We start from the raw sequence: 20,533 nt of genomic DNA on the forward strand, positions 1-20,533 counted from the left end.
CTCTGAACTTTAGCGTGCTCCTCTATAAAAATGGAACTAAAAATACCTACTTGGAGGAATGCTGGGGAAAAATAATAAGATAACAATCTCTGCAGAGGCTCGGGAAGACAATCAAGTGTAAAGCATGCGTGCAAACACCATATTCTGGAAATTACAATTGGGATCCAGCATGCCTGGTCCGCCTCTGGTCAGGTATTGTGTCTTCTCAGCATGGGTTCCCCCAAAGTCCTTCCTTCCTGCCACTCTCTTCTCCACCTCGGTGCTGGGTCCCCACGGAGTGAAAAGAAAGCACTTTCACCCCGGAGAAGCGTCATTTCCTGGGCTCGGGGCTCCTCGGCCCCAGATCGTAAATTAACACCTGTGGCTGTAAATTACCAGATAAATCTGGGCTGGGGTCGGCAGCAAGATAGATGAGAAATAAATCTACAGCAGCAGCTCCCCAGGGGAAGCCCTGAGCCTCAGGAGCAGTCAGGGCTGGGTGGGGGGAGGGAACAGACCGGGACAAAAGAGGAGAAAGAGTTTCTGTTTGGGGGCTGGGGCTCAGAAATAAAACCAGGGATCCCTCGCCCCTACGCCCCCATCATCATTCCCTGAAAAAAAGAGTCCAGGGTGAGTCACGTTGCCAGGCTTCTGCCAGCTATGGGGTTCCCTGCAGCTGCCCCGCGAGCTGGGGCATCCACCGGATTGCCCATTATTCGTGATGACAAGAGCAAATATAGACACTCAGAGAGCTGAGGAGAGACTAAGTGGAATAAACGGCGTTTAAATCTTTGGAGAGAGAAACTGCCCTCCCTGGGCAGAGCCCCGCCCAGTGGGAGCTGTGGCCCTCATCATTCAAGTCCGCACTTAATTAAAAAGGGGAGCATCCTGGACTCTGCCCAACTGGCACCGATTCCATTCCAATCCTTCAGTCGGCTGACATTTGTCCGTTTGTCACTCTTTGACAGGAAGGGATAAAATTCCAAAAGAAAAATAAACTCTGCCCTGGCCGGCGTGGCTCGGTTGGTTGGGCGTAGTCGCGCGCCCCAGAAAGGTTCCCGTTTAGATTGCCAGTCAGGGGCACATGCCCGGGTCGTGGGCTCGATCCCCGGTAGAGGGCGTGCAGGAGGCAGCGGATGGATGTTTCGTCCTCACATCCATGTTCCTCTCTCTCTGCCACCCCCCTTCCTTTTTCTCTAAAAATCAACTTTAAAGTCTTTTTAAAAGAAAGAAAATCTTATATCCTGCAGCTTTCAGAGAGAGCCTGTCCTTGAGCCGGGCTGCTCTGTCTGAAAGCAGAGGGCTGAAATCTGAACCAATGAGGGAAGAGACAGGACAGAAAAGAACCGCTTTGCACTTGGGGGAGTCCTGAGCTGCTTGTAGGCAGCAACTCTGAAAAGCTGAAGTCACCAGCACCCCCGAAAAATAAAAAGTCCCTTTCCTGGGGGCACCCTTGATCTCTTTGGCCTCACAGACTTATATATATATATATATATATATATATATATATATATATATATATATATATATATATATATTATATATATATATTATAGATTTCAGAGAGGAAGGGAGAGATAGAAACATCAATGATGAGAGAGAATCATTGATCGGCTGCCTCCTGCGTGCCCCACACCAGGGATCCAGCCGGCACCCCGGGCATATGCCCTGACCAGGGATTGAACTATGACCTTCTGGTTCATAGATCAACGTTCAACCACTGAGCCACGCCGGCCAGGCTCCAACATTTTTAAGGTAATAATATTGACAAGATCTATGATCTTGCACAGCCATCTGTGACAAAAGACATGGAGCAGTGGTTCTTCATAATCCTGCTCTGTGGTGACCCCTGATGGACCCTCTCCTCAGCAAATGCACACAAGCACATGTGCACGCACACACACGTACAGGCAGTTGGTTTCAGGGACTACATAGCCATTGTCCCTGGGTTCCGAACCCTGGCAGTTTAGAGGAAGCCATGTGAAATGGGACTGTGAGACAAGGACAAAAAGAAGTCCTGATTCACCAGCCCATGGGAAGACCCCATGTTCCTTCATCCCCACCGCCTGACCCTGCTCTCTGGTTCATTCCCCCTGGTGACAGGTCCAGTCTGGGAGACACTCAAGGATTATAGGACACCACTTAACCGTTTATCTCATCCATTGGCCTTACCAAGCTGTCCCTGGGTGAGCCTCTGAGCTCCACCCTCTAAGCCTTGGGACTCTCAGCTCTTCCAGACAATCTGTCTTCCCTTCACAGTCAGGTTGTACAGGTCACCCAGTCCCCTGCCGCTACCCTATCTGGAGGCCCCAGGGGGAGAACCTGCTTCTCTAATGCATCCTGAGCCTCTTAGTCTGATCCAGGCGGCGCCTCACACAGCTTCTCCTCCCTTCACATCCCAGAGCTAAGCCTCAGGCTGCCTTGGTATGAACATCTGCATATCTCAAACCCACATTTACATTTTATAACTTAGACTCCTGGGAAACTGGTCAGATAACAGTTCCAACATACTAAAGGGGAGGAAACATTTGCCTTTGCAAACCCCACCAACGCTGTGATGGGAGGTGTCAGGTAGGATGCTGTGTGTGTCCGGGAGAATACAGTGAGCATCCTTCACCCAAGTGTGTCTATGGGTATTCCCTGGCTCAGGCTTGTCCTCCATCTGGTTTGTTGTGTCTTCTCTCAAAGTGTAGTCTTTGTGCCTGTGAGTCTGCTTGGGGTGTCCTCAGTCTATTGAGTGGACCCTTGGGGTCGATGTGTGTTTTTGAGGCCTCAGTTTCCTCATTTGTAAAATGGGGACGACACCTCACAGGACTGCTGTGAGGCCTGCATGAGTTAATGCAGGTCCAGCCCTGGCAGCAGAGCATGGCGAGGGGTGTTGGTCATTGTAATGTGACTCCAACAGAAATCTCCAGCCTCTCTCTTCCTTCCTCTCCCCAACTACCTCGAACCCTGGAAGAGGCTCTGATGTTCCCCCCAGGAGAGCTCACTGTTACGAGCCTGGGTGTTGGTGATTGGAGGCCAGGTGACAGCAGTGGCAGCAACAGTGGCACCTTCTCTTACTCAGCCAGCAAGCTGAGCCTGAGCCAGAGCCAGAGGAGGAGGTCCCTGCATGGGAAGTGGGGATGAGCCAGGGGCCCCCCTCAGAAACAGCTGGGAACCCCTAAAAACCCCAACCTGAGTGCTCATTCTGGGACCCACCAGAATTTTCTTCATTGTCTTGGAGACATATCAGAGCTGCCTTCAGGAAGAATCCTCTGTCCTCCTCCCCCACTTCTCTTGGCCCGGAGACTTTACAAACTCCTCCCTAAACTGGTTCCATCCAGCCCAAAGCTGGGATTTGCTTGAGCTTGTCTCTCCTTCTTTGGGCAGGGTTCCCGCTAAGTTACATTAGTTTTGTCTTTCTTGTACCTAGTCACCAAACACGTAATTCATGAGACCCTCATAAGCATGAAGCAGGCTAGGGGAAGAATTTCAGGGGCACATGAGACCGCCTTCGGGCCCTGGAGAAGTCTTCATACTTAGGGATGACTAGACCATGAGGCAGAATAACAGACATCCATGTCAGAGACATAGGTAAGAATGTGTGGGTCCTTAAGGAATTGATTCAGACTATCTGGAAGGCTTCCTGGAGGAGGGGCAGCAGACATGAGCCTTAAAGAATATTTCAGCAGAGAAGAGAGGGAAATTTGTTTTTATTTGCCCAAGGTGATCTCATGGAATGAGCCCTAAACAGGTGCTAGAGGTTTGGTGTTTCAGTCCCAGCTCTGACCCTGACCAGCGGAAAGAGCTCAATGTATCATTTCCTTCTCTGAACCTCCCGCTGCCTCCTCTGTAAAGTGGGGTGTTAGATTAGATGAATTTGAAAGCAGCCACTAGCGACCTGGGGATTGGCCAGTCTCTTGTGTTTGTCACAAACAGGCAGCAAGCAAAATCAGGCTCTCCTCAAAGACGGGCATCCACGTTAGACCCAGAGAATTGTCTCCGGGGCGGGGGGCGGGGGGCGCGGGCGGGGGGCGGGGGGAGGCCTGGGGGTTTCATGTCCTGTGTGTCCCCATGGCTGCAGCCTCAGCAGCCCAGCTCCCAAGTGCTTGTCTTGGTCACAGCTGTTTGCCTGGCACCCAGCATTGTGTCTGGCACAATAAATGTTTCTTGAATGAAGAGAATAAATGAGGTGACAGAGATAATGACCAGGTTTTTGGCTAGTACGGAAAGCAGTCCTACCCCCAGATCCTCAGATCCTTTGGGCTTTTGCTCCTTAATCCGCATGTTTGTAAGAGGAAAGATGGCTGAGGGGGGCTGTCCTGTCTGAGGTCCAAGCTGGGGCCTCTGCCGCAATTACTGGAAAGTGGGTCACACAACTGCTCCGCAGAGCACAGCCCCTTGAGGAAGAGCCTGGATTCCGTGCCAGCTCACATTTATTGAGTGCCTACTGTGTACTAGTTGTTGTCACAGAGCTTTAATTCATCTCATTGTGGCCTCAAAGGGCTGTACAGGAGAACGGGGGCGATGGGGAACCGTAAACCCCAGCAGCTGAGTGACCTCAGCCAAGTCACCGCCCCTCTCGGGGTGTCCATTTTCAATCTCTGTAAAATGGAGACAATAGAGCCACCTCGCCAGGTTATGGGGATGAAATGAGCACGTGGGAGAGGAGCGTTTCATAAACGCTAGTTATTATTGTTCCTCTGGGCACACAAGTCCGCTCGCCTCCCCCCAGGGCGCATACGCAGACATGTTCACACTCCCACGTACATGCAGATGCACAGAGACGCGTGCAGACGCCGGCCGGAGGAGCTCGCTGAGCCTCAGACCCAGGGCCACCGCCGAGCCCCTCAGAGAAGCCATCGAGTCCTCAGCCTCCCTCTTTTCCTCTCAGCTCTTTCTGAATGAACTCCGGCCGCGGGTTTATTTTTTTATGAATGAGAGCCCAAGCAGTGAATGAAGCCAGGAAGCAGCCCCTGCTTTCTGATTGGCCCCCGCGACTGGGAAACTCCGCCCCTCGGCTTGGCCAAGCGAGTCTCCGGATTGGCGGGCGTGCCCGGCCCTGGGGTTTCATTCACAAAAGTCAATGAAACAAAGGGAACGGGTTTGGGGGGGCAAGGGGGAGAGAGCCTGGGCCGAGGCAAGGGAAATGCACCAATCGGCAGCTCCCCCGGGCACACAACTGTCCGCCGCGCCCGGAAAACTAGCTCGTGCGCTGGGGATCCGAGGCCCGGGCCGCCGCGCTCCGGCCTAGCCCCGCGGCCTCGCTGCCGCCCCAGAGCATGCTCAGGACCCCCTGCGTCTCCAGCACAGAAGCCCCGGCCTCAGGTGAGGCTGTGGGAGGAAGAGGGAGGGAGAGTGCCCGTGATTCCCCGCCTCGCCTTCAACACACCCCACACTCTCACTGCCACCTCCGCAGATTCCAGGGCGGGGGTGGGAGGCGCTGAAATTCAGGGTTGGAGGGGGCGCGGGAGTTGTGGGCGTGCGAATGGTGCGCGCCTTGCCCGCTCCTCCGCGCGCGAGCGCGCGCGCACACACACTCTCTCTCTCTCTCACACACACACACACACACACACACACACACACACACACACACACGTCTTATGTAACCGAGCCTGGGTAGAGCAGGGCTGCAGAAAGCAGCCGAAACCGCGAGCCCGGCTCCCGGGAGCAGGTGGGACCTCCTTTGGCGGGAGGGGAGTGGTGACGGCGATCAGAGCTCAGCAAGAGAAACCCCACCATCGCCTGAGTGAGTCGGAGAAGTTTTGCCGTCGGACCCAGAGCCTGGGGACGGTCCCCTCCCCGTCGCCCTTACCCACCCCACCCCGCTGCTTTCCCTGGACGGTGTGCGAACGCAGCCCCCCCCCCCTCCCAGGTCTCTGCCCCCGCGCGGGGCCCGGGCCTCGCGGCCGGAGGGAGCGGCCGGATGGAGCGGAGGATGAAAGGCGGATACTTGGACCAGCAAGTGCCCTACACCTTCTGCAGCGTGAGCGCCGCGCCTGCCTCCACGCCCGCCCCCGCCTTGCACCTCGCCCCGCAGCCCCTTCCCCAAGGCCCCAGGGGGTCCAGGGTTGCCCGGCCCCTGAATCACCCCGAGAACCCCGTCCCACCCCCTAGACCAGCCGGCCTCAGGGTGATTAAGGGGCATTCTTCTCCTTCCCCGTAGAAATCTCCCGGAAATGGGAGCTTGCGCGAAGCGCTGATGGTCCCGCAGGGGAAACTCATGGACCCCGGCTCCCTGCCGCCCCCCGACTCCGAAGGTAAAGAGCCGGAGAGAGAACCGCTACCCTCCCCACCACACAGCCCCAAAGGACCGATCCTGGAGCCCCCACCCTTTTGCCAGAAAGACTCGCCCTCCAAGGGACTCTGATCATTCTTGGCCCCTGCCACCCCAAGGGGGGTCGCCGGGCTCGCTGGGGCTCCCTCTCACCATCACCTCCACCTCACCTTCTCCAATTCCATTATTCACCCCTCAGATCTCTTCCAGGATCTAAGTCACTTCCAGGAGACGTGGCTCGCTGAAGGTGAGTAGTCTATGACCTTTTCCATTACTGGGGTGGGGGGTGCTCTCAACCCCGCTATTCCAACCCAGCCCACTTCCTCTCTCCCTGGCCTCGGAAGCTCTCCAATGCCCCCTCCCCAAGGCCCCTGCCCTTCTGCTCCCCAGCGCCCAGCATGGACACTTATATTGATATTTATTTTCTCTACCCTGAGCCGGGCTTGTGTAACTAGGCCTGGGGATGAATCAGACCATTGTGTGGGGTATTTGCTTATTTGAATGGAACTTGGCCCCAGGCCCGTTTTCCTGGTTGAAATTTTCATTTGCAAAGTTTATTTGGCAGCAACCACCAGGCTGAGGTGTGTGTTGGGGTGTTGGGGGGAGGGGTGTGAGGAACAGGAAGATGAGGAGAAAGAGCAATTAATTTGTTACGTATCTTCAGGAGTTGCCAAAACATTGATTTTTACCTAAATTCTTGGTTTCTCTGCTTCCCAACTCCCAGTGCCAAACAATTTTCTGTCTGAGCCAAAAGAACAACAAACGTTTAAATAATTCTTTTTTGCAGCACTTCGTCAAAGAGGGCTTTGGCGCCCCCCCCCCCACTTCCCCTAATAGCCTTGATTGTAATTCTGATGGCAACTGATCCTCCTCCTTTCCTCCTGAATTCCTCCACCCCAGGCAAAGCCCCCCACTCGTGTGCCAGTGGGTCAGCTGTAGCTGCAAGCTGGCTGAGGTGGGGTCAGTGTTGGGGGGGGGGTGTCTCCTGGTTGGAGTCATTGGTGTGTTTTGGTGGGGCCTGAGGGTGTCACTGGTGGGGCTGCAGGCAGGAGGCGAATGGTGTTTGGTCTCTGAGGGGGAAGGGTTAACGCCCCCATCTTAGGGTCCCTTTATTTTAACTCTCTGGAAACCAAGAAACCTTTTCGAAGGCTTTTCTCTTCTTTAGAATCTCCCCAGCCCTCCATCTGGGCATCCTTGGTGGTTGTTGTAAAGCTCAAACCCTGCTTCTCTGGGTAGGAAGGGAAGATTCCTGATTAGATCCTTGGAGTGAGACTAGATCTGTCTTGACCACTGTGGTATCCCCCAAAAACATATGCGTTACAGAATGACTGTTTAGCATAGAGCAAGTGCTGGAAACATTTTGTGGAATTGATGGCTCACCGGCTGGCTACGCGAGTGCTGGAGGGGTCTGGGGGTTCTGGGGTACTGTGCACATCTTCCAGGCTCGGCAAGCCCTGGGTGCCCAGCTGCGAGCTACAGGCAGAGCTATGCCCGGCCTGCCCAGCCTCCTCCCGAGGTCCCGAGGTTCCGGAGCTGGGCTGGAGCTGAAGAACGCAGAGGTGTCAGTTTCCACGTCTCTCAAAGACTTCCTTTCCCAGCGCCTGATTCCCGTCTGGCTCACCAGGCTCCTTGTCTGTCAGCTGAGGGTCCCAGCGCTCCCCGCAGTGGGCAGCTCGCAGGGCTGTGATCTAGGAGTGGGCTCAGAGGTTGGCATTTGGGCAGCAGCTGGTCCATTTGTGCCTGGGGTGGAATGGGAAGGAGAGGAAAATGTTCTCATCTTCTCTCAACCTCGGAAGCCCCACCCCTTGGCGGTGGGGGTCTAGGGACTGTACGTGTGTCTATCTGCATGTGTCAGTGTGACCGTGAGTGTGTGTGTTTCATGCTGCTGTCCTGCAAGTCTCTGGACATTTAAATCCAGTGGGTGGGGAGGTGGGGGTGGGGATCGTAAGACGGAGGGGGGGGGGGGGCGCGCTGGGATCTCCTTGGTTCCCTCTCCTTCCTTCTGAGGGAGCAGCTCAGGTTCCCAGCTGGCGATGGATGGCCAGGCCTGAGGGGGGGATGCTGAGGCTGCTTGCTCCTTCTCATTCTCTCTGTGGAGACAGATGCAGCTGCCGGGGCCCTGTCCCCCTGCACCACCCCAGCACCACCCCAGCCTCCTCTCCTGCCTCTTCCCACCAGGTCAGTGACCCCTGCAGCCCAGGGGGAGCTTTGGGGTGGCAGGGAGCTTTGGGGTGGCAAGTTACCCTTTGGAAACTTGCCAGAAATGGGGCGCATCCGTAGGAATGGGGACTGGAGTCCAACCGCCCTCCCTCAGCCTGAATTTTTCCTACAACCCCAATTTGGAAAGAAGCAGCAGGTCCTTGTAGTGTGTGTGGGTGGGGCAGGGGGGGGCAAAGGGGGGCGCGAGGATTGTGAAACAGTCAATGGATGCCCAGGTTGGATCCAGGTCGATGTGATTGTGGGTTCAGAGTCTGTCCGGTCATCTTTGGGGGTGAGTGCGAGTGGGGTTCTGTAGGGGCAGGCAGTTCAGATATCTTTGGGGTTGGGGTTTTTCTAGACAGAGCAAAGGGGGATAAAGTGAGTCTAGGAGGGCATGTCTGGTTTCGGGGTGCCTGGGATCTGTTGAGTTGCCGGAGAAAGGATCGGGCTGCTGTACGGAAACGCAGGCTCAGGAGGCTGAGCCCACGCTGCGCTGGTTATGGCAAAAGGTGTGTTGCTTTTGGTCCAGAGTTGCTTTCCTGGCTTGTGGGGGACCCTTGGGGACAATGACATCGGTCTATGTAAGGAACATGGACTCTGGGCCATCTGTGGCCTTTGTGTGGGTCTGTGGAGCCCGAGAAGCTCTGCAGATGAATTGCAGGGGTCCTTGAGCTCTCTGACATGGTAAAATGTTGGGGTGTGCCATACACAAAGGAATGTGGATTTTCTAGAAAGAGAATGATCCTTACCTTTATGAGATTCTCAGAGGTGGGTCTCTGCTCCCCTTTTCGTAAGAATCACTGCTCTCAATCCCCCGCCGAGGTCTCCAGTCCCCTTGCCCTTTGGTTTCCCCCATTGTCTTTGTAAATCCAAAGGAGACCCTTTGTGGGAAGGGCGTGCATGGGGGATGTGTTTTACTCGTGTGCTGCTGTGAAGTAAAAGGAATTGGGGGGGGGTGTGAATCCCTGTGTATGCCCGCCAGTGCCTTAGCATGTCTGTGGGGAGAGATGAGGTTAATCCCATCCCCCAGTCTTTTAGCCACAATACCTTCTTCTACATATTTCTGTCTCCATCTCTTCTAGAAGGTTCTTGGGGACAGAGGTCTCCTCCATAGGCACAGAACTGGTTCCTTCCAGTACAGAGGATGGGGGCAGGGTAAGGGTGAGAGCTGAGGCCAGTGTTGACACAAAGGAGCAGAAGCTTTGGGGAATGGCTCCCCGCCTCTCCACTAGGATTCCTTAAAAGGCCCCTTCCTCCTGCGATTGGACCCTGGAAGGGGGAGATGGTGATGGGGCTTACGTGGTGTTGCTGAGTGGCTAATCTGAGGTGGAATTAGCTGCTTGGCTGGCTTAACCTTCCAATTCTGGAGCCCTGCTTGGGAAGTCCCCAAGCCGCCCCTCCTCTTCTACTACCCCCCCCCCCCCCCCACAGCCTCCTTGTGGGAAGGATGTTCCCTAAAAATTCTCTCTTTGGGCATTTTGCTGGCTTGGCACTTTTCCCATCCTTCATCACCTGCCATGTCCTCAGGCAGATATCGCGACCTTAGTGCCAGGGTGGAGTTGGGGGAAGACTGGCACACTGGCTTGGCAGCCAAAACTCAGCCAAGTTAACAAATAAATAAAGAATGGCGTACACTCAGGACCAAACATGGTCATTAGAAATCTGCTCTCCAGGAAGGTGAGGTGCAATGTTAAATGTTACTGTTTCTTTTTGTTGTTGTTAATCCTCACCCCAGAATATTTTCCCATTGATTTTTAGAGAGAGTAGAAGGAAGGGGGAGAGAGAGAGAAACATCGATGTAACAATTGATTGCCTCCTGGGTCGAGCATGCAACCGAGGTACATGCCCTTGACCGGAATCAAACCAGGGACTCTTCAGTCCACAGGCTGATGCTCTACCCATGGAGCCAAACCGGGCAGGGCTTACTGTTCCTATTTCTATCTTTGTTAACAGTTTCTGAGCAACTGAGGCCCTGTCCCGCCCCTTTGGGAGAAGCCAGTGTTCTAGGGAAGGGCCAATCAGGGACTGGGGTTCATGCCACAGCCCTTTTGCCTCCACTGATTTCTCCTGGCCCTGGGAAGAGGATGGCACACGGGAGTGTGGTCTGTGTGCTGGGCATGGCACACAGCCTCTGGGACTGCTGTGGAGAGGAGGTCCTGGCCAAATCTTCAGGCCTGGGGTAGAAGGAAGGGCAAAATGAACCCTAGGGTTCTCATGTGAACCGGCATGTGACGTCAGTGGGAGATGCCCCCAGCCATTACCTCAGTAGAAAGCAGCAGTTAATGAAGCCCCAGAGGGGACTCAAGTGCATCAGCCTCCCCATGGTCTGCACCCCCCACCTCCCGTCCTCAGGTGCCGCCTTGCCTACGTAGCAGGGAGGGAAATGTTGCTCATCCTGCTCCCATTACCCCCGTCCAGCCACCTGTGGTTGGGCCAGAGGACACGGCATGGATGAACGTAGGCTTGCACCAATCTTGCCCATTCTTAAGGCACTTGTTAAAAATAAAGATGCCTGTGGAATGAGACTTGGGGGTGGCTTGGAATCCACGTTTTAACAATGTCCCCAGATTCTTGATCCGGGCCAGTTAGGAAATGGTTGCCTTTGTGCCCTAGTGGCGCTCCCGAAAAGATGTGTGCTCCCTGTATGTTTTTGTTTTTGCCAAGGGATTTCATGTCCCACTGACTTACTTGATCACTTTAGAATTGTTTTACATTGATGTTTCATCAGTTCTCTAGATGTTGGTGGTTCCTGATTCTTAAACCCCCTCTGCCCAATCCCTCTGTCAAGAAGTCAACTGCCTATAAACATCTATTTTAATAAAACACTTGAGTTTTAAAGAGTGGCATACACTCAAGACCAAACATGATACTTAAAGCAAGTTGGTGAAGAATTTTCCTGCCACCGCCTAAAATGTCCCACGTGAGAAGGGTTTTCCCCTGAGGACCTGCCTCTAATGGTACCTGGTGGTGGAGATGGGGAGCCCTCAGGGTGAAGGAAGGGCTGGTTGGTTAGGATCTCTTCAGTTCTTGCTCCCAGGCCTACCACCCCAGAGGTCATTCTATCTTTATTCACAGAGTTGACAAATAATGCATTGAGTGCTTATTCTGAGCCAGACCCCATTCCTGGGGTACTGGGGAATCAGATGAACAAGACAGATAAGCCCCATGCCCTCAGCAAGCTTAACTTCCTGGTAGAAGAGATGGACAATAAACATGTAAACATACTTAATAAGTTCAGGTACCCATACCGTGCTGGGGAAGAAATAAAATGGATGCAAGAAAGGGGAGTGGGAGGGGGACCACTTTGGTCTGGGTGGTCAGAGAAGACCTCTGAGGAGGTGACAAAGTGAACTAAAACTTCAGTGGCCAGAAAAAAATAGGCAGGCAAAGATCTGGGGGAGAGGGATCATGCTGATGAGCTTTGGAAAGAGACCAGAGCTCTAGAGAGTAAAGGGCCAGCAGAGGCAGGTCAAAGAGGTAAGCAGCATCAGACCATGCGGGGCCTTGGAGGCCGAGGGGAAGAGTTTGGATTCACACTTTAAGCAAGAGAGCGAAGTGATTTGACTTCTGTTGCCCTGACAGCTATGTGGAGAACAACTGACTATAGGAGGTGAGAGTGGAAGTAGGGAGTTTTGATTAGAGGCTGTGGCTGAAATCACCAAGGAAGATACTATGGAGCCTTTGCAAATGGGGTGTCTATTTGTACAGGCTAGAATGAGTGAGGGTGTTCTCCAGCCGTCTCCTTGGACCCTCACCCTTACCAGCCATTCCTGATTCTGGTCATCTTATCCATCAGCTTCTCCATTGTCTAATCTGAGAGCAGTCTCCTTGGGTTTCAGCACCTCACCTTTGAGCCCTTCTCTTCCTGGACTATCAGGAAGTTCTTCTTGGTGTCTTCCCTTTCCCTTCCTGCTATAACCTAGTCTTGAGAGAGGGGCAAACCTGGGCAAAGACTCTGGAGTCCTGGGAGGTACTCCGCTGTAGACCCACCTGAAGGAGTTGGTGAGACCAGGATAAGAACTGGAAATCAACCCAGATGTCCAGGTTGGAGGCCATGGATGAGCTACTGTTCTGTTTCAGTTTTGCTGCCTAATTCCCAAACCCAGCGCCACCCACGCTGGCACACCGCGAATGCTCCTTGAGAACTTCCAAGCTTGGGAGCCCTTCTCTCTTCTAGCTGCACATCCAAGGGATGAGGCCCTGACCTCCCAAAGGTCCCCAGCCTCTTCCTCTCCATTGTCATCCCTTTTTTTTACCTGCCTCCAACCACCCTCTTCTCTCCGTTCCATCTCTTTTCCTGGGATCTAGAGTTCTAGATTTCACCTTGGAGGTTGTATAAAATGCAGATTCCAGCCCAGAGTCAGAATCTCCCCTGTGACTCAAAGTCCACAGGATCTCACTCCTTGTAATGCCTGCCCATCCCAGATGTGACTGCTGTTGCTTTGAGAGAGCTTTGTAAACTCTGAGGGGCAGGGCTGTCTTCACTTCAGAAACATGGAGGGAATAAAGACAAAGCACCTAGGAAAAGACTGGAATCTGCTCAGACAGGTTCTGAGAATTTGCAGCCTCTCCCCTCCAGGGTCTTGATGGAGCCAGAGATGGAGGGCACTAGGACCTGGTGTGGAGTTGCCTTTATTTCTAGGAAGGCTGTTTTATTTTGGGGTGGGTGCTGATCTGCTGGGCTGCTTTAATGGTATCTCCCAGGGGCTGCCATCCAGGGTCCCCCCCACCCCGCACTCTAGACTCACCTTTGACCTCTCTTCGCAGCTCAGGTACCAGATAGTGATGAACAGTTTGTTCCTGATTTCCATTCAGAAAACTGTGAGTAGAGGGCCCTGGGTAGAGGGAATGGGGAGTGGGGAAGGGCAGGAAATGAGTCACAGGGACAGAGAATCACAAAAGATCAACTTGTTCTCTCCTAAAGAGAGGGGTGAAGGGCAGGGCTCCCCATGCTTGGGTTTGGACTCAAACACCAAGGCAGTAACTGGGACATGAAGACCTTGGTTCCAATGGGGGCTTTCTCCATCTTAGCTGTGTGGCCTTGGAGCAGACACTACATCTCTCTGATCCTCCATTCCCTTGTTTCTGAAATGGGCAGGCTTGGACCAGTGCAGCAGGGTCCAGTTCTACCATCCTAAGTTACTTTCATGCAACTTGGGAGCTATTTTGTGCCCCCCAACCCATTAGCAATGTTTGTAGATATTTTTGGTTGCCACAACTGGAACTAGATGCTACCAGCCCCTAGTGGGGAGTGTCATGGGATGCTACTAAATACCCTATAACCGTGGTCGGCAAACTGCGGCTCACGAGCCACATGCGGCTCTTTGGCCCCTTGAGTGTGGCTCTTCCACAAAATACCATGGCCTGGGCGAGTCTATTTTGAAGAAGTGGCGTTAGAAGAAGTTTCAGTTTAAAAAATTTGGCTCTCAAAAGAAATTTCAATCGTTGTACTGTTGATATTTGGCTCTGTTGACTAATGAGTTTGCCGACCACTGCCCTATACAATGCTCAGGATAACCCCCCACCAACAAAACATTATCTGGCCCAAATGTCAATAGTGCCGCTGTTGAGAAACACTGCTTTAATGTCAGATACTTTGCTCTCAATTGTCTTCCCCAGTGAAATGAAACAGGGCACACATAACCGAAAACAGCAGATAACGGATGGGTTGATAGTAGGCATTTGACCCGGCTGCAGTAAGACAGAACCTCACACTCTGCCAACTTGGACCCAACTCTTTGCTTCTCTGCCTGGTGGCTGGAGTTTGTAGCCCCAGCAGGGGCTACAGGCAAGGCCAATGTTCTTCACAGATAATTAGGAGCGTGTGTATAATGTTCGTCAGCTGACATGCGAGTGGCTAATATCCAACCTCCACCAGAAAGAGAAAGATTCTTTATAGCCCCAAATAAAAAAAACATCTCTCTTCCTTGGAATTTTCCAGGGCACTCAGGAAAACCACAGGCCCTAGGTTGAAAGTGCTCGCCCCTACAAAGGTGTTTTTGGGGGGTTTGGGGTTGCATGAAATGTTGAACTCGAGACCATTTCTTTGGTTAATATTAGACATTTTCCTGATGTATAAAACTAGACGTAACGTAAATAGCCAAACTTCTTAAAAGTGTGTGACTACAGCTCTCTGAAAACTGAGACCCAGAGCAGGGACGAGGCTGTGCCGGTCACCCAGCCGGTCCTCAGAGAAGCAAGTGGAGGAAGCTCTTACTGCCTCTTCTGAGACACTCTCTGCCCTGCTCTGCGCCTCCCCCCCCCCCCCCCCCAATCCCCACAGTAGCTTTCCACAGCCCCACCACCAGGATCAAGAAGGAGCCCCAGAGTCCCCGCACAGACCCGGCCCTGTCCTGCAGCAGGAAGCCGCCACTCCCCTACCACCATGGCGAGCAGTGCCTTTACTCCAGGTGAGAGGGCTGCCCCGGCGATGGCGGAGGGAGGGGGGCACTCGTGAGCAGAGGCAGCAGTTGAAATGCAAGTGAGACGACAGAAAGGATTTCCGAGCTCCCGTGAGGGAGCAGTGCAGTGAGGGTATCCTCCGAGTAGTTAGGATGAGAAACGCAGGAGTGGGTCCGAGGGATATGTGTGAAGGCCGGCCGAGTTTGTTTCCACCGAAGAAGCCCCGTGGCTCTGGGCTGGGGAGAAGTGTTCTCAAGACCACACCCAGTTTCAGCATTTATAAAAGGTGAAGGAGAGTTCATGCGGGGCCGAGTCTGGCTCCTGCCATTCCTTTCCCAGCACCCTGTCCTCTTCCTTCTCCTATCATCCCCGGGCCCTGACTTCTCTGGGGATGGATGAAGGGTTCAAAGATGCTCGCCTGGCTTCTCTGCCCCCTCACCCCTGTCTCCCCCTCAACTCCAGTGCCTATGACCCCCCTAGACAAATCGCCATCAAGTCCCCCGCCCCTGGTGCCCCCGGACAGTCGCCCCTGCAGCCCTTTCCCCGGGCAGAACAACGGAGTTTCGTGAGATCCTCTGGCACCTCCCAGCCCCCCCCTGGCCATGGGTACCTCGGGGAGCATAGGTAAGGAGACCCCCCCAGGATGGGAGCCGAGATCTCAACCGTTTTTTTCTCAGTCCCTGAGGGTCCTCCATCTGCCCTTAAGAGACCTGGTGTGGGGGGGAGGTAGGGAGGAAGGGATATTGACACCCACGCCCACACTGGAGCCCACTCTGCAAGCTTTGGGAGTGGCAGGCACGAGGAGGACTTAATCTAATACTTACTCTCTTCCTTCTCCATCCACCATATCCAGCTCCGTCTTCCAGCAGCCCTTGGATATTTGCCACTCCTTCACATCCTCTCAGGGAGGGGGCCGGGAGCCCCTCCCAACCCCCTACCAACACCAGCTGTCGGAGCCCTGCCCACCCTACCCCCAGCAGAGCTTCAAGCAGGAATACCTTGACCCCCTGTACGAACAGCTGGCCATGGGCCAGGGTGGGGTCAATGGGCACAGGTACCCAGGGGCGGGGGTGGTGATCAAACAAGAGCAGACGGACTTCGCCTATGACTCGGGTAAGAGACATTTCAGGTGGGAGGGGTTGGGGTGAGGTTCCTGGGTGGGGTGGCATGTGATAACCCCCAGAATGTCTTCCCACAAGTTCTTTACCTTCCTATCTTTTTACTAGTTCACAGACTCAACCCATTCACTTTCTTCATGGGTTCAAAAGAAGTGTCATTTTTTCAGTCAGCAAACTTATATTCAGATAAAAAATAAATGGGATGTAGGTCCTTACCCTCAGGTAGCATGTGACTTAATAGGAAAGTTAAGCCATTTCTTTCTATGTGTATTTAACAGGTGTTTGGGGGTTTAATTACCTGTAGAGACCATAGTACTGTTTGAGGAGTATGAATTTGTGGATTTAGAGGATACAAAGATTAATAGGTTGTTCTCAGTCCCAGAGGGAGCCCAGGGTGGCTCATCAGTTGAGCGTTGACCCATGAACCAGGAGGTCAGAGTTCAATTCCCAATTCGGGCTCGATCCCCAGTCGGGGGTGTGCAGGAGGCAGCCGATCAATGATTCTCTCTCATCATTGATGTTTCTCTCCCTATTCTTTCCTCTCTTTGAAATTAATAAAAGCATATTTTTAAAAAATACGAAGGGATTTGAATGAAGAGAAACATGAACTTGAAACTAGCCAGGTTCATAGTTCCCAGTTGGGACTCAGGGTTAATACAACCTGTTCAAGCCCACCATCTTGGCCAGAGCTGGGTACCGGAAGTAGGGGCTGCTGTAAATTCTAGTTCCACCCCGTGTTGACCTGAGCGAGGTGCACTCAGCCATATTATATTCATAAACAGCTGTAGTTCAAAGCCCCGAGTGCACAGGGATGGCCCTTCTCAGTTAGGAAGGACCCAGAAAACCTTGGCTTGTTACACTGTTACCATCCCCGACTGAATTTCTATGCACACTTGCATGAGAAAAATATTCAGCCATTAGAATAGGCTCAGAGCTGGCCAGAGCTTTCGCATTTCCCTTTTTCTGATGCACAGTCTTAGGGGCAGGGGAGTGAACCACAAAGCCCCAGGCTGCCTGAGTGAGAACCCGAAGGGCGCACCTCTCCTCAACCCCGGGGCGTAAGCCTGAGCCACGCCTGGCAGTGAGATGCAGGAAAGAGGAGGGAGACGCTCTTGCCGCTGACCTTCAAAGGATGTAGACCGGAGGAGATCATGTTACTTGCCCTTGAACTCCTGCCCCTCCCCCTTCAGCTTCCTCTGAAAGGAGTCAGGAATTCCATTCACAAAATGGATGCATGAATGAGCCCACTCTCCCGCCTCCTCCCGGAGGTGTCAGGTTTCACCATCTCATTCATAGGTGGGAGTGGAGGGCCAAGGGGCTGGAACTTGAATGGGTGGCTTCACACCACCAACTCCTCCAGGTGGAGTGGGGATGTTTCCATCCTATGGAATGGAATCAAATGGAGTGGAATGTGCTGTGCTGTCAGAGCTGGGAAAAAAACCGGCCCAGTGCCCACTGCCTCTTCCCTAATTACAGATCCATGCAGTCTCTTGCCCTCCCACCCACTCTCCTTTCCTCCATTGATTCCTCCCTCCCTCATAAAACACACTGGGCAGGGAATCTGACCTGCTGACCGGAGGTTGGCCCATTCCAAGGGAGTCTTAGACATGGACACTGTACCCTTTCCCCGGAGGTTCATCTCTATCCCTCCCTCCTCCCCCTAAACTCACAGGAAACAGCTGCTCCCTGGAATCCTGGGCCTTGTGGAACAGCTTTACCCACCCCAGCTGCTGCCATCCCTGCCCTCTGGCTCAGCCCTCAAGCTGAAGGGTTCCAGCCTCACACCCCCTCTGGGTGAACTTCCCCTGGGATTGTGGTGGGCAGGCAGCTGGGAACAGAACCGGAAAGCAGGCTGGCAGGAAGTTCTTAAGTGTGTGTAGGCCTGCTGCCCCCACCTCCACCCCAGCCACCTATAACATCAGCCTTCTTTCTCTACCCCCAGATGTCCCTGGCTGTGCGTCAATGTACCTTCACACAGAGGGTTTCCCCGGACCCTCTCCAGGTGACGGGACCATGGGTAAGGCAGCCCCCTCTCCCTGCCAGGTCCTCCAGGTTGGAAGAGGGTCCTGCCATGGGGGAGGGTCTCCTGACCAGGAATCCCTCTGGACACTCTGGGGTCTCATCAGTGAACCCCCAGATCTGAGTGACCCCCAACTTCCTCCTCAAGGCTATGGCTATGAGAAACCTGTGCGACCCTTCCCAGATGATGTCTGTGTCGTCCCTGAGAAATTTGAAGGTCAGAGACGTGACTGTTCATGAGAGGGTCAGGGTTTTTTCCGTGCCCTCTGACTATGTCACCTGGGAATCACATGACACTTCATGAGAAAGGGCCTGGAAAGGCCCCGGGGAGAGAAGGTTGCTTGGGGGACCCAAAGGCACAAACCCTACACGCCTGTTCCCTGTGTTCCCCAGGAGACATCAAGCAGGAGGGGATGGGAGCGTTCCGAGAGGGACCGCCCTACCAGCGCCGGGGTGCCTTGCAGCTGTGGCAGTTCCTGGTGGCCCTGCTGGATGACCCAACGAATGCTCACTTCATTGCCTGGACGGGCCGGGGGATGGAGTTCAAACTAATCGAGCCTGAGGAGGTGGGCCTCTCAGATGTTCCCACCTCTCCTTCCCACGGATCTTGGGCCTGGAGATGAGAGCGCCTGGGAGCGGTGGCATGGGTCCTCACCATCATCGTTGCTTTATCTAACCTGAGTTCTTACCAAACCGGGGTCTCTGAGCTGGTGCTTATTTGCCTGACCTGCTCAGCATTTTGCACTAAAAATCTCAAGTGCTCTCTCTGGCCTGCCTCTCACGTTTCCTCTGCTGAGCTAGCATCGCCATCCCAAAATTCTCCTGTTTCCCGCAGGTCGCCAGGCTCTGGGGCATCCAGAAGAACCGGCCCGCCATGAATTACGACAAACTGAGCCGCTCACTCCGATACTATTATGAGAAAGGCATCATGCAGAAGGTCAAGGGCTAAGGGTCCAGGGACAAGAGGGTGGGGGCAGGGGGACAGAAGCGCATTCTCGGGAGTTTGTAGGAGCAGATAGATAGTGAACCAGTCGGAAGGGACAAGAAATTGTGGACAATCCCAAAAAAAGTGCTAAACATTAAGAAGGTCACAGCATGGAGATGGAGATGAGAGGTGAACCCCAGAAGGGAGTTGGCTGCTGAGAGGAACGAGTATGGAGAGAAATGAACTCCACACAACTGCCTAGACCCATTCCCCACCCCTACACTGACCTGGAGAGAGTTAGACTGACCCAGCCCTCTCTTCCCACAGGTGGCTGGAGAGCGTTACGTGTACAAGTTTGTGTGCGAGCCTGAGGCCCTCTTCTCTCTGGCCTTCCCGGACAATCAGCGTCCAGCTCTCAAGGCCGAGTTTGACAGGCCGGTCAGTGAGGAAGACACAGTCCCTTTGTCCCACTTGGACGAGAGCCCTGCCTACCTCCCAGAGCTGGCTGGTCCTACCCAGCCCTTTGGCCCTAAGGGTGGCTATTCCTACTAGCCCCTGGCAGCTGCTCCCTGGCCACCGGGGTGCTGTCCTGTGTACATATAGATGAATCTGGTGTTGGGGAAACCCTCACTCTGAAACCCACAGATGTCTTGGAGCAGGTCCCCACTGGCCTATCAGCCGCCCTGGCCCAGACTCTGAGCTGTGCACCAGAGTCCATGGGAAGGACACGTGGAGACACTGCAAGTGCACGTTGGCGTCTCAGAAACTCCTGAGGGTCTCACCTCTGGCCTCTTCCTAGGTCCATCCTAGAGGCCCAAGCCCCTCCCCCTCCCCCCATCACAGAGAACAAGGGTTTGTTCTCTTCTGGGGGACAAAGAAGCATCCCTACTTTACCCTGGTGGGGAGGATGCACTGGGCTCCCCAGATGGCCCGCTGTGGGGAGGCAGAAGCCTGGATCTTGCACTCCACTCCAAGCTGTGGCCCTGGAGGGTCCTGCTTGTCAGCTCTTGGTGCTCTGTTTCCCAGGGGTGGGGGCAGGGGCAGGGGCGCTGGAGGAAGGAACCTGGGATGGGGCAGGGCTGGAGGCAGGGAGGGCTGGGTTCCTGCTCTGAGGGCCCTTTGCTCTGCCCGTTCCTAGGCCCAGGCCTGGGATATCACCTCCACCACATCTGCCAGACCCTAATAAAGGCCCCTGCTTCTCCTGTTCTCCTGTGTCCTCTTTGCTGCCAGGGGAGAAGGACCCGGGTTTAAAAGAACTTGACCTTGAGGCAGATGACCAGTTTGGGGTGTTTCCCTGACACAAGTTACCAAATGGGTTCTTGGGAAAGGACAGTTCACCTTTTTCCTCTGGAAAATGGGTTCATGGGCTCAGTGATACGTTTCCCCTCCCAGGATTATTATGGGAAGATCCCGAAATAATGTGCATAGGGTACTTTGCAATCTAGACCAGTGCTTCTTGGCCATCTCCCGGGGGGGGGGGGGGGGGGCTCCTGGAGCGTGTTCAGGCAGGATTTGGCCTGTGGTTTGTGACCACAGTTGCTCCCGTGAGCCATGAACAGTGTGTCCCCCCCTCCTGCCATGGCTCCAGATTGCTGTCTCTGCTGAAGTTGGGGACGAGTTTGGAGAGGATCT

General features: G+C 54.0%; 1 protein-coding gene across 4 annotated transcripts; it reads left to right on the forward strand.

Annotated features, from left to right (window-relative positions):
- The first annotated feature begins 5,119 nt into the window (after positions 1-5,119).
- ETV4 (ETS variant transcription factor 4) lies at positions 5,120-20,295 on the forward strand. Of its 4 annotated transcripts, none has more exons than XM_079796852.1 (13): positions 5,120-5,289; positions 5,837-5,947; positions 6,128-6,221; positions 6,438-6,485; positions 13,205-13,258; positions 14,721-14,847; positions 15,302-15,463; positions 15,693-15,952; positions 17,900-17,974; positions 18,125-18,193; positions 18,370-18,542; positions 18,812-18,913; positions 19,229-20,295. In XM_079796852.1, the coding sequence occupies exons 2-13, from the start codon at positions 5,888-5,890 to the stop codon at positions 19,451-19,453; spliced, it is 1,449 nt and encodes a 482-aa protein (XP_079652978.1). In that variant the 5' UTR covers positions 5,120-5,289; positions 5,837-5,887; the 3' UTR covers positions 19,454-20,295. The 4 variants fall into 4 exon arrangements, with proteins under 4 accessions (XP_079652978.1, XP_079652975.1, XP_079652977.1 ...); XM_079796849.1 differs by lacking the exon at positions 5,120-5,289 and adding an exon at positions 5,540-5,710; XM_079796851.1 differs by lacking the exon at positions 5,120-5,289 and adding an exon at positions 5,540-5,710 and having other exon boundaries at positions 15,320-15,463.
- The last annotated feature ends 238 nt before the right edge of the window (positions 20,296-20,533 follow it).

This window comes from Cnephaeus nilssonii, assembly GCF_951640355.1.
Source record: "Cnephaeus nilssonii genome assembly, chromosome: 19".
Classification (NCBI taxonomy): Eukaryota; Metazoa; Chordata; class Mammalia; order Chiroptera; family Vespertilionidae; genus Cnephaeus; species Cnephaeus nilssonii.